General features: G+C 42.0%; 2 protein-coding genes and 1 non-coding gene across 3 annotated transcripts; all 3 read right to left on the reverse strand.

Moving 5' to 3' along the window:
* Nucleotides 1-576: 576 nt before the first annotated feature.
* On the reverse strand, nucleotides 577-5433 carry kansl2 (KAT8 regulatory NSL complex subunit 2). Its single transcript, XM_030768749.1, has 10 exons — nucleotides 5399-5433; nucleotides 4313-4571; nucleotides 4029-4204; nucleotides 3509-3623; nucleotides 3225-3388; nucleotides 2795-2961; nucleotides 2533-2629; nucleotides 1668-1921; nucleotides 1212-1406; nucleotides 577-952 (listed from the first exon to the last, which is right to left on the reverse strand). The coding sequence occupies exons 2-10, from the start codon at nucleotides 4561-4563 to the stop codon at nucleotides 872-874; spliced, it is 1500 nt and encodes a 499-aa protein (XP_030624609.1). The 5' UTR covers nucleotides 4564-4571; nucleotides 5399-5433; the 3' UTR covers nucleotides 577-871.
* Nucleotides 2006-2142, reverse strand: LOC115808839 (small nucleolar RNA SNORA2/SNORA34 family). The gene has a single exon (XR_004025228.1). It is a non-coding gene; the product is annotated as a small nucleolar RNA SNORA2/SNORA34 family (small nucleolar RNA).
* Nucleotides 5434-6064: 631 nt separating the features above from the next.
* On the reverse strand, nucleotides 6065-11830 carry mlh3 (mutL homolog 3 (E. coli)). The gene is made up of 11 exons (XM_030768748.1): nucleotides 9192-11830; nucleotides 8742-8818; nucleotides 8469-8573; nucleotides 8232-8316; nucleotides 7982-8050; nucleotides 7590-7698; nucleotides 7259-7418; nucleotides 7104-7127; nucleotides 6860-6938; nucleotides 6404-6555; nucleotides 6065-6162 (listed from the first exon to the last, which is right to left on the reverse strand). The coding sequence occupies exons 1-11, from the start codon at nucleotides 11776-11778 to the stop codon at nucleotides 6091-6093; spliced, it is 3519 nt and encodes a 1172-aa protein (XP_030624608.1). The 5' UTR covers nucleotides 11779-11830; the 3' UTR covers nucleotides 6065-6090.
* Nucleotides 11831-12210: the final 380 nt, after the last annotated feature.

Genomic DNA, 12210 nt, shown 5'->3' on the forward strand with positions numbered 1-12210 from the left:
CCGGTTCGTTATACAGAAAAGTAAGCCCGATACTTAAACATTACCTCGTGCAGTTCACCACTGGGCCGCTTCAGAGTGCTGAGAAATATCTCCGATCGACACGGTCAAAGAGAATTCACATAGCATTTTTCATTTTGCAGTTTAGTTGTGTTTCCCCATCTCTATGGCAGTTTGTGCAGGGGTTTAAAACGCCGTCGCCTCCAAACTGTTTCTGACCGTGTTTAGATTGAACCACTGGGCAGGAAAAGTGATGTCATTGCTTGAAATTTTGCTACCCGCCCCGTTTTCAGAGAGTGGGCCAATGTCTGTGTGGTCCACGTAGCATTTTCTATATTCTTACAAGTTTCTTGTCCCACAGACATCACTAAAGGATGATTCTCATACCAAGTCCTTCAACTGAGCCTGATAAACTTTTCTACTGTATCTCTGGAAAAACCATAATGGCTACTAACTGGCCCAAGGTAGGCCAGGTTACTTTTGCTTACAAACAAATTAATTAAGTGACAGAACACACACACACACACGTTAAAAAAAATATATGTTAACAGAAAACATACTGGTTTATTGCCATAAACATAAAGCATGAGAACGATGAACAAACTCCAAATCGCAGAAAACACTGGCTGCTGTACTCAGAGCTCACATTTTAGCCACCTCATAGACTTTAAAATGCAAAGAACATGGGAACACCTGAAGCAATGTGTGAACCAGGGAGGACATGAGACAGATGTGTGAGGGGCATAAGATCTGGTTGTGATCTACCACAAAGCAGATCAATATCAACTTTGGATTGTCTGAAGTACAGGAAGGGTAAAGAGTTCAGCCGAGGTTGGTTGTAGACTGTCTGGGAAAGAGGATCAGTGAAAGCACATCATGTGGCCTCTGTTGTTAATGTGTTAGAGTTCCCTGATGGATTCTGTTTTGAAACATCTTCTCCTGCTCCCTCTGGAATCTTTGAGACAACATGAAAGAAAAAACACCCCCAATAAATTAGCCAAGAACTAAACTGATACACTTCAAGAAAAAACACTAAACCTAAGGAAAATAATTCTCTGCTGAAGCACAAATCAAATCTCCAGTTCACCTAACAGAAACAAAGCAGCAGCTCACATGGCAGTTCATTTCAGATCTAATCAAATAACATAAACACAGTGGTAAAAGCTACCAGACTGATAATTCCATGATAAACTGAGTCAATTTTTTTTTTTTACCTGGTCTTCCTCATCTCTCTCTGACATCTCAGGGTCCTCAGTGTCAGCCTCCAGATCAGTCTGGTCAGCCCCGGTAAGAATGTCCATGGGAGCTTCAGCTATCTCCCTGATGGTCTGGTCCTCCAGTGCCAGGGCCGTGTCGAAGAGCAGCGGTGAGGGCGGACACTGCATACCATCACCCACCACGTCCAGGTCCTGTTCCACACAAAACCTCTGACTGTAAATGATGGCTCTCCAGATATACTCACAAATTGTATGATTTACTCAATATCTTAGAAACTGTGAACATAACAGAAAAAATATACATATACCAGCAAAAATATCACTTTTGCAGATTATAGACAATTAAACAGTAACAGATCTTCCCTGTCCCGGTTTTCTATAAGGTGGAAATGTCTCTATAGCTTCTCCATTTACTGGAACTCCCAAAACACTACGGAAATGGAGTCTGCTTACATCACTGAACTCCAGGGGGAGGTTCTCTGTGGGCTGGAGCTCAGCAGCACTCAGGTACATCTCTGTTGGAGCCACAGCCAACTGGGCTGGAGCAAGAGCCTCCTGCTCGGGCTGATACAAGGGCGGAGGTAGACTGAGGTGGAGGGGGCAGCGTGGATCGTCTGATTGACCCATGTGCACTGGCCGGTCGCAGGGAACGTCTTTCAAACCAGGGCACAGTTTGAACAACACCTGGCTGCTGTCCTGGTAGATATCTGTTTGTCTCCTGGTTAAGGCAAAGCACTGGGGCAGAGTGTGGTGGGATAAAGCAAGCTATTTACTTTAAATCTCTACTTTATCTCTGTTTCTTCTAACTGAACTGACTTCTCCCATCTGGGAAATTTGGGAAAGTCAACGGACCACAAGAAGACTTTGATTTTGGCCGCTGTTTGAAACCAACAGCTACAACAAGTTGTTGGCCTTGATTCAGGGCCTACTAAACATGAACAGAGATGGTTATTGCATGTAAGTGAATAGAAGAAATTATGATGGCTGTTTTCGGATTTATGGTCCAACAGTCACAAACCTCTAATGAACTTCTATAATGGCATCACAAGACAATTTGTGGTTCCCATAAACATAAACTGCAAACATTTTTAACCATTCACACATTGCTGTTCAAAGTATAAACTGAATGCTGGTGAAAAGATAATCTGTTTTGTTGTTAAAGTTTATGGTGTTAAGCAGATGACCACAAACCACCCTGCACCCATATCATACCCAGTATTTGAGATGGGAGATCAATAAGCACATTAAAAAAAAAAAAATCACTGTTTAAGAAAAGTTTACTAACAGTTGTGAAGCTGTTTTTTCCACAGAAGGATACGTAATACACAATGACGAGTCATTGGAAGACACTGATTTGTACAGCGAGTCCCCTCCACGAAGGAAATGCACCTTTGGCTTAACCGAACAGAGTGACTCTGTAAAGACACCCAGTAAATAACATTAGGAACACAAGAATCTCCAGGTATTCAGCTCAGTTAAAATACTTATATATCCAACACAGAGCAGTCAAAACAGTGTAAATATATTTATGCTGACAAAAGCTCTTTCACAGGTTAAATGAGACAAGTGTCACTGCTAACCTGTGGTGTCCCTCCCTCTGTCACTGCCATTCTGCGCTCCCTGAGCTGTCTGTGTAGCAAAGCCTCCACACCATACCGCCGGCGGTACCGCCTCAGGGCCCTGAGCTTCTTTAGGTTCTCTCTCTCCTTCATGGACAGCCCTTCAGGCCCCGTCAACAGACTGCTCCCTGTGCCAAAATACAGTTTTGTGTTACCATAACACACATCACAGCTCTGAACAATCAGCTAATGCTTTGGTCTAAGCATTCAAATGCAGTTCTATACATGAAAGTTAAAGCCAAGCATTAAGCCAAACTGTGACAACACCAGCAAAGGAAGAGTGCTAAATGAATGAAAATTGACATGCACGATCATCTCTCTCAGCACACAGCAATTCTAAAGAAAGTTCCTGCATATCTAAGCCAACGAACACTTGTTAATTAAAACGTACCTATGCTTTCATGCTCAATCTTACGATTGTGCAAGTAACGCCGTTTCTTTTCTTTCAACAGGTGCTGCAAACGTTTGAACTGGTCAATGTAGAGTGACTGGAGCCTAATTAGCTTTTCTCTGGTGATCAAAGCAACTTCCTCTGCCGTGTACACCCCAGCGTGCCTGCAGGAAACACAAAGAGAATAAGGGCTTAGAGTTCAGATGAAATACAGGTGTCTTAATGACGGATTACTGAAAAGTAACAGACTTCATGATATTGATTTACGCAGAGCACTGTCTTACTTAAGAGGGTCCTCGTGTTCACTGTCAACGCTATCAGCTTCACTGTCAGGATCTCCTCTCCAAATCTGATCCAGCACCACAGGATCCTGCTCCTCCTCACTCCAGCTATCGTCATCTACACACACACACACACACACACACACACACAGGTAAAAAAAACAAAACAAAACAAAAAGAAAAGAAGCAACCAACATTAAACCAGTTTTATATCAGCCATTTATCTTAGCATTTCTGATTGTGCTGTATGTCTGAATCTCCCATGTTTATAGCAGGTCATTTCTGAATCCAGTGGGTTGACAGATTATTCTAGCAGATAACACTAGTTTGAGCCTGTTACACATATTACTGCAAACATATCAAACTGGCCGGTTTTATAATGCTATGTTGAGTATGAATTCCTCACTCTTCCAATGAATGAAGACAGGTCTACCGTGAAAGAGCAAATGGTAAATTTTAAGAAATATAACAGCACACTTAAAAACATCATTTATCTCCAACCCAAACCAAGACAGAGCCTTACCTAGAATGCGGCTTGCTTCACTGCGACCATCTGGGTTTGTGGTTCCAGACTCAGAGCGGCTGTAGCCGCTAAGCTGAGATAGCAGGAACTCAGGGGACGGTCCTGATGCTGCTTTCCTCATCTGTGCCTGCAAGGCCAGTGTGTTTCTGCGTGCATGCTCAGCACAGAAAGTCACCCTAACAGAGCACACAATACTCCACATTATTATGACTGGACTGTCAAGAACATGTTGTAATATAAAATAACTGTAATGAAGATCTTCCATCTCTCTTTTCAAAACTTACCCCTCTTTCTTCTCAGGCTTTGGGGCTGCGTTCGGGCAGCGCTTGCCATTCTTGTTGGAGACATAACTGCATTGTCTATATGGGGCATTCTTGTCCTCCAGTATGTGTTTGATGCAGAATTCTTGCCCCTCAAGGCGAGGGTGTGAGCATGGTCTCTGTGTGAAGGAACAGGTCTGGGGTTCCTGGGTACGGGCGGCCTGCGCAACTCGGCCCCTGCTTGAGGGCAGCACGTGAATCCGTATCCTGTTCATCGTCGATTCTATAAAATTGCAGAATTCGTCAGTCAAACACTTTGGATCGAGACGGCGATTAACAACTGCCCAGCGATTAACATCAGAGTACAGTTGAAGTTGAATACATCTTTACGGAAGAATAAACTAACCAGACAAAAGACAGGAGAAAACGGCTTAGCACAAAACGAATTCATGTTTTTCCCGTATATTTATGATCCGCTACCACCCGGATGTGAAATGCTCACAGCACCGCGTTTGGGATTAATCTGGCTATCATTGGTAAACAATGTGGTGATTCAAATATTATAGACGCGTTCGCCTTTACGATGAGCCGAGGTTAAGAATCTGCATATTAAAAACATAATCAGCTTGCGTTCTTGTGCTCAGCACATGAACTTTACACGTATTTATAATTAATCCACTAACGTTCTATATCGGTTAAAATATATAGCGTCAAACCGCGTTAACTGCCCGATGGACTTCGCGGGTTTATCCAAGGACATGCAAATCCGAGTATAACACTTCACTACAAGCCAATACTACTGCTTTTAAATGATATGATTGCAGTGGTAAAGCCTTCAATTTTTATTTAATTAGTGATTTATACTGCAAGCTTCGGCTGCGACCGCGCCACATGACTGTAGCGTCAGCAGTGAATTGGTCGGCCATCTTTGCGCTTAGCAGTGAAGTTAGCCACAAGCTTGGCAATTAACAATTAACGTTAGTCTTTTCTTCGATCAGCATTCGGTCTCGCAGCACAGAAAACACGATGTTCTATTACATACTATACTAAACGATAAGTAACCACACAAATGTAATGCAAATCTCAAACGTTCAGAAGGTCGCAACTTACCAACACCTATCAGCTAACTCTCACCCCCGGGAAAATGCAAAACGTAAGCAACTACAAGAATAAGACAACGCCTTGATCCCCTTTTGTCCCTCCCACGTTGCCCACGATTGGCCCCAAATGATACATCTCTGAATCTGATAGGTCAATTCAGTCTCTTATCTGAAGAAACTTCCGTTCAATCTTGGCTGTAGTTTGTTTGAGCGAAAGATGATATTTATAAATGTTCTAATAATCGGAATGTCCCTTGTCGCGTTGGATGTAACTCATTTGTAATTTCCAAGGTAAGTCGCTGGATCTCTGGACAAATTCAGAAGGATGCATAAGTAGAATACTGACACTACACAAAGAGTCACTGACCTCCGTTGTCAGGGTTCAACAGTGTCCGTATGAAATGTAATTGTCACATCCCTACGTGTTTGTCAGTTCTGAATTCTCAGCTGACATTTTAGCAACGTTATTTGATTGTATTATAACAAATGTAAAAGCTTTCTCTGCTCGTGTCAGAACCATTCTATTCTCATTTGTGCTTTTGTGAAGAATACCTTTAATGTTATTTTACTTGAAAGAATATAATTGGGGGGGGGGGGGGTGCACTGACAACACAGGGAATAATTAAAACGCCAGATCAAATTTTATGAGAAATGTGTTGCAAAATCACTTTTTGTATACAAATTCTTTAAGATGGACCTCAATCAGTCCTTCCCATAAAGTTGCCAGGCCTTGCACATTCGTCTCAATTTTCTCAGATTTGGTTTAGGAGGCTCCTGTGAAGAGAGCACAAAGATTGGATTTTCATAAGCAAGCCGCAATAAGGACCAGTTAAACCAGTTACTGACAAACACCATTTTTATAACATTTTATAATTACATAGTACCTCTCTATTACATAAGTGAATAGCATATATCATTGCATTGACACATGCACTTTCAATGAATAGTAACTCTCACAGGGCTATGAGATTTGGTTTAGGAACACCATGCATTCTGTATGACACATATGAGTTACCTGTGATTCATTGCTGAGGTGGAGCAGGTCAACAAGAGGGGTCATGGAGGGTCTTCCGTGGGCACACTGGAAGGGCAGCTGGCAGGTGGATAGGGAGCGCACAAGGTTTCTGGACTCCTCTTTACTCAAGCTATGGTTGAACTTAATTGCTCCTGTTTGGACATTATTGTGGAACATTAGCTTGGCAAAGCCCTCTGTGGGCATGTATATTACAACAGACTATTCAGAATATGATTATATAACAGTAAACCATTCATTTGTACCAGTTACTTTACTGTGGTTAAAGGATCACAGCAATAATCTACACACCATGTTAACAGACTGTTTTTCTCTTGACAAGTACTCATTCATACAGTTTCTTTAAAAAAACGTATCATATGTGAATATGAGCATGCATCTAAGCATGTTCTGGTTATTTTTCATGACATAAGCGACCTTGGTAACCCTTTAACTTACCATGACATGCCTGTGAGGCGAGGACGTTATGGACAGTCAATGGCAGGGTTCCTCTCACTCGGCCTGTGGAGCGCACGAGCTGTGAAAATATAACAAAGATACAACCACTCATAAATCCAATCTGAGACATTACATCTTAGCCACTGAAGTCTGATACTGGCTAATTCCATGTCTAGCAGAAATACTTTAGTATTAAGAATGAAGTATGAAATGCAAGCTGAAAAAGTGCTACGTCCATGCTCACCTCAATCAATTCGCGAACATACTCCTGACACAGGAGAAGAGGAACAAAAAATTATGTTATTGTTTTGTTTACAGTGAGGCGTTATGAATAAAGTTACGATGCCAACCAAGATTGCATGCTTCTGACCGTAACAACCACGACACTCTGGAACTTACTTCTGCAATAGATCTTATGACAGTTTGCCTGCCGCTACTCATCTCTGTCTTCTCTTTCTCTATGAAACATGTGGGAACTTTCTCCAGCAGGACATGGGGTTTCTCTGTCTGAGGGAAGGAAACTTCCAGGGCCAAGTCTTTCAAGAAGGGCCGACAGGATCTGCAGGCCCACCATGACAACAACAAAAAGAAAATGCATTCAATTTACAACCTCCACACTTTCCTGTAAAAGACACAAACTGAAAAAAAAAAAAAACACCCAGGGCAAAACACTACGCTTCAGGAAATCATGTGCCTCTGAGTGTAAGAGAAAGCTGATGGTGTCACTGACCTCAGGAGTCTAATCTCTTCGTCACAAACACTAATCTCCAGGGGTGGAGTTACTCTGGAGGAACAGAGTCGTCTTTGACCTGGCATGTCTGGGTCATCTTCATAAGACTCTGTATAAACACACAGAAGACGACCAAAGAACCAATCACCATATATGTTCAGATGACTGCAGGATGCTATATATTCACAAGGTTAAGTCACAATGACCAAAGCAAACCAACATCAGACAAAGTACGCATGCATGGTGATTTTGATCTATTCCTTTATAGCTCTTTTAACTGTAGGGTCAAGATTATATCTGATACACAACATAGTCACTGGAAAACTGCATCAAAAATCAGTCTCAGGCAGCAACATGGGATAGGTCTAAATGAGACTATAGAATGAACTTACCTGCGACCAGTCTCTCCAGACGAACTCTCTCATGTGCCGCATGCTGATCAATCAACACCACAAGGTTTCCTGAAACAATCACAAAGAACAAACACAGTTAAAAATTCAAAATAGTGACCTGCTGCTGAGACAAGTGGTATGATCTGGTATCAGTGGAATGTACAAGCATATATTTATGCAGGTACGTTTCAGGAAAAATATTAAGATACAATTGTTTTAAGGAGCAATTTATCTCCAGGCGTTGCATTACCTTCAGTTTCACAGTTGCTCATAGAATCTTTGTCAGTTGTGTTCATAAGGCAAACAAGAAACTTTTTGTCCACCTGATGGATTACCTATAACAAAAACAATGGACTTGAATCACAAACATTTCAGGTGAGACCAGAGGTAAATCATATTATTCCACAGTGTGAATTTGTCAGGCCAGAGACCAAAATAAGCAATGACTCATTAATAATGTGACCATTATTACTGAAGTAATATTTGCCTGCATGGAGTGCATCATATCTTTGGTGAAACGGTAGGGGAAGAGGATGTTATGGACTTTGACAGCCAAACCTTCTGCCTGACCAACAGTTACATCAACAGCAACCTGTACGGAAATGAAAGTTTCAGATACCAACAATCAATCATCGATCCATGTACTTAGCGATATATTCTCTCTAGTTATAGTGGTGCACTTCAGCTGATTCACTCATTGGAACTTCTCTGGATGATGGCTTGAAAAATCACGAGCCAAAAGTCAACATAGTTTACTCACCTCAGGAGGTCGTATAAAGACTGGGTTGTTCCACTCAGAAAACAGAGTTTCTAGTGCACTAGGTCCCTGGGTGTCATCTTAGGAGTTAAGAAGTCGAGAAAGAGTTAAGAAGCATTATTTTTCAACTCTGTCCATGTTTACTCTGACTCGGACAAGTGATGCTACCTCTCGTGTTTGTCCCTGAACCTAACACTCTCTCTGCTCTGGGTTTGGGGAGAAACGGGAGAACAAGATTTGTCTGAAACGGGTAACATCTGACCTCAAATCCTATGAAAACAAAGCACGTTAATTACAACAAACCTCCATGACAAATACTATGTAAGTACAATGTAATTACTCCATTTTCTTCCCCACACATTTAAAATGATACACCAAACCACAAAGCTATTTAAGTACTATTATATGTGGTAGAGTAATCCATCACTGCCAAGGAGTAGTAAAGTTTCCTACCTTTGTTAGAGAGGACACTCACTGCCATGTTAGTGACATCACTGGTACACGACACTGCTGACTCTTCCTCTGAGGGAGCTTCATATTTACTCAGTCCCGTCACTTCGTTGATATAAACAAACTTCCCTAGCGGCTCATCAAAATACATTTGCCATTTGCTGGATTCAGAGTTAATGCAATCATTTTCGCTCTCCTTCCCTTCCTCTGGTGCCTTCCCGTCAGTGTTTAGCGTTAAGTTAAGGGGCTGTGGTTCATCTAGACTAGCTGAGGTTAATGTTTTGCCTGGCAATGAGTGTGACCCTGAGAAACATAACATTTGAAAAGAACTGGGCATAGTTCCTGAGGTAGAGGTTGGCGATCTTGTACCTGGCATGGAGGTAAAACTAGCACAGTTGTCATTGGACTGCTCATCCATAACCAAGTCAGGCTTTCCCACATCTTTAAATAGACAGTTCCTCATAATATCAAGGGAATCCTCAGATTCAGATCCAAGCCTTTTATCCTTCTTTTTGTAATGTGTCAAGTGAGAGAGTTTGGCAGCCAAAGATGTTTTATTCTTCTTAGTCTGTTTTGCAGTGCTTTTCAATTCAGTATATGCAGAGAGGGTCGGCGGACTATCCTGTAACGGACGTTTGTGCCCTGGTTTGGTGCCTATTTCTTGCCTCACTGGTGACTCCTCCATGTGACACATCAACTCATTTTCTTCATGTAATTCTGCCAGTGTTTCAGGAACCTCAGCAGTTGCTTTAGACACATCAGTCCCACTGGTGGTCAAAGACTGCTGTGTTGTGTCAGCATCCTTCCCATACATCCTTCTGAACTTGTCAAGAGACCCGGCAAAATTTTGACACAGTGTTACCTTGGAAACTACAGATGAGGGACATCCACTGTGATAATGTCTCTTTACATTCTGATCTTCAAGTAAAGACAGCTTCCTCTTCGGTGCAAAGTTTTGTATTGGGGAAATTGCTTTTTTATCTGTGTTTTTTGAATTCTTCGCTGCCTGTTCAACATCAAGTATGTTAGCACTGAGACTTAGTGTGACGCTGTTATTAATGACATTAAGTTCCAATTCATGGTCTGCTTTACCAGAGAAAACAGAATCCTGATCTTCTATCCCCTCTTTGTTCATGACCACAGATGGCCTAGAGGTTGATGTGGGAAGCTGATGAACTAGTTCATCTTGTTGAAAATCTATTTCTGTATCCAAATCTGTATTTAGTTTGGGTTCTGCATTTAAGGAAACACATTGTAGATTCTGTTCAATGCTCTGAGCCTCTTGATCTTGGACTGTGTGGCTTTCTTCAACTGTTGCAACAAGTTTATTGTTTGCTGCACTAAATCTTCCAGTACCTTTAAAATCACCCCCCAATTTTCTGTGCACTGTGTGTGATGACAGCATCATCTCCTTTTCACAATCTCCACTGATATGCTGTAAGTCATCCTCAACCCCCTCTGCACTATTATCCTGGTCATCGAAGACCGTGGGAGACCCATCGTCCTGGCTGTTCCTCATTGAATATTCAGTCACCAGGTTCTCCTTTGTAAGGAATGCTTTTACCCCTTCCTCAATGAAAAGCAGGACATTATCCCAGTCTTTAAACTCTATTAGAGTTTTGGCTGGCTCTAGGCATATGTCATACTCATTTTGAGGGCAGCTAATGTTAATGACATAAACTCCATGTACATCTGTCCCAGTTCTTAATTTAGGGCTTGTTGTGGCATGGGATCCACCAGGGCTGTTTTGCTTGCTTACACTGCTCACCCTCCTGAGGAGGTTATTGAGCAGCTTATGAATACGAGTTTTCAGCAGAAGTCTTCTATTCACAAATAAGAACTGCAGGGAACTACTGTAGTGGCCCTCACGACCAATGTGACCAGTCATTTCAAACTGGCCATGGGTGTAATGGATCTCTCCAAGCTTCTGGGCTCTCCCCAAACCATGGATCTGAACAAACCTGTAGTAGGTATTCCTGGCTTTGGAAAGCTGCACCAGCATGACATTAGAGCATTCCTTCTTCACTGTGAATGATACAGAAGGATGCATTAATGATATGGCCTCAACTCGCTGTCGAATCTGTTCCAGTTCCAGCACAGAGTCCATCCTCTTCCTCCTAACTGGCATATTGTAGAAGAAGCTGCATATGGACACTGTTGTCCCAGAACAAGGCCGAGTAGTCTGTGCTTCGAACACATCTAGCCCTTTTCCTTCATCAAAGATTTTAACATGGGTTTTCACAGAAAGCTTTGTCCTGGAAGATATTTCCACCATACCTGCAAGGGAGACAATGCTAGCAATAGCCTCACCCCTAAATCCATAGAAACAAATCTTATCCAGGTCCTCCAGTGAGCAACATTTGCTTGTGTAATATCGGGTTCCAACATTTTCCATGTCTTCCCTTTCCATCCCTGAGCCATTGTCTACAACCTGCACTTTGCAGGCTACTAAGTCTATCTTCACAGCAATACATGTTGCCTCGGCATCAATGCTATTCAGGATCAGCTCCTCCACGCACTGTTGTAGTGAAAATATGGCGATTCCTGAGCGCAGTTTAGCTTGAACTTCTTTGGACAAGCACTTGATCATTCCTTGAACTTTGGACACCTCTAATATTACAGAACCGATCTCGAACTAAAAATGCAGCTTGTACAGGCATAATTTGTAAAATGCTACAATTTCAAATTAGATTTCATCAAGCTGTTGGAGTATTTAATCTGCATAAGTGTTCTTAAACATACCCTTTAAAACCCCGTTTCTAAAAAACGTTGAACGTGTTGGTCGGGAGTTAGACGGATGGATTACATCAGCAACAACCAAATACCTAAACCCGATCAGAGTTACCCATAAACGACTAGCATATCAGCTAATGTTAGCCTGCTAACAAATGAACAGTATTTTGCTCACACATCCAGCCTCGGGGGTCATGTTTTTCGAATGCAGCACCTTGACTGGTGTACTTTAATATGACAGTATTGTCGGTTAATATTGACAGCGAAGGATCTTATCTGACAACTCGTT

The sequence above is a fragment of the Chanos chanos genome, chromosome 3, assembly GCF_902362185.1.
Source record: "Chanos chanos chromosome 3, fChaCha1.1, whole genome shotgun sequence".
Lineage (NCBI taxonomy): Eukaryota > Metazoa > Chordata > Actinopteri > Gonorynchiformes > Chanidae > Chanos > Chanos chanos.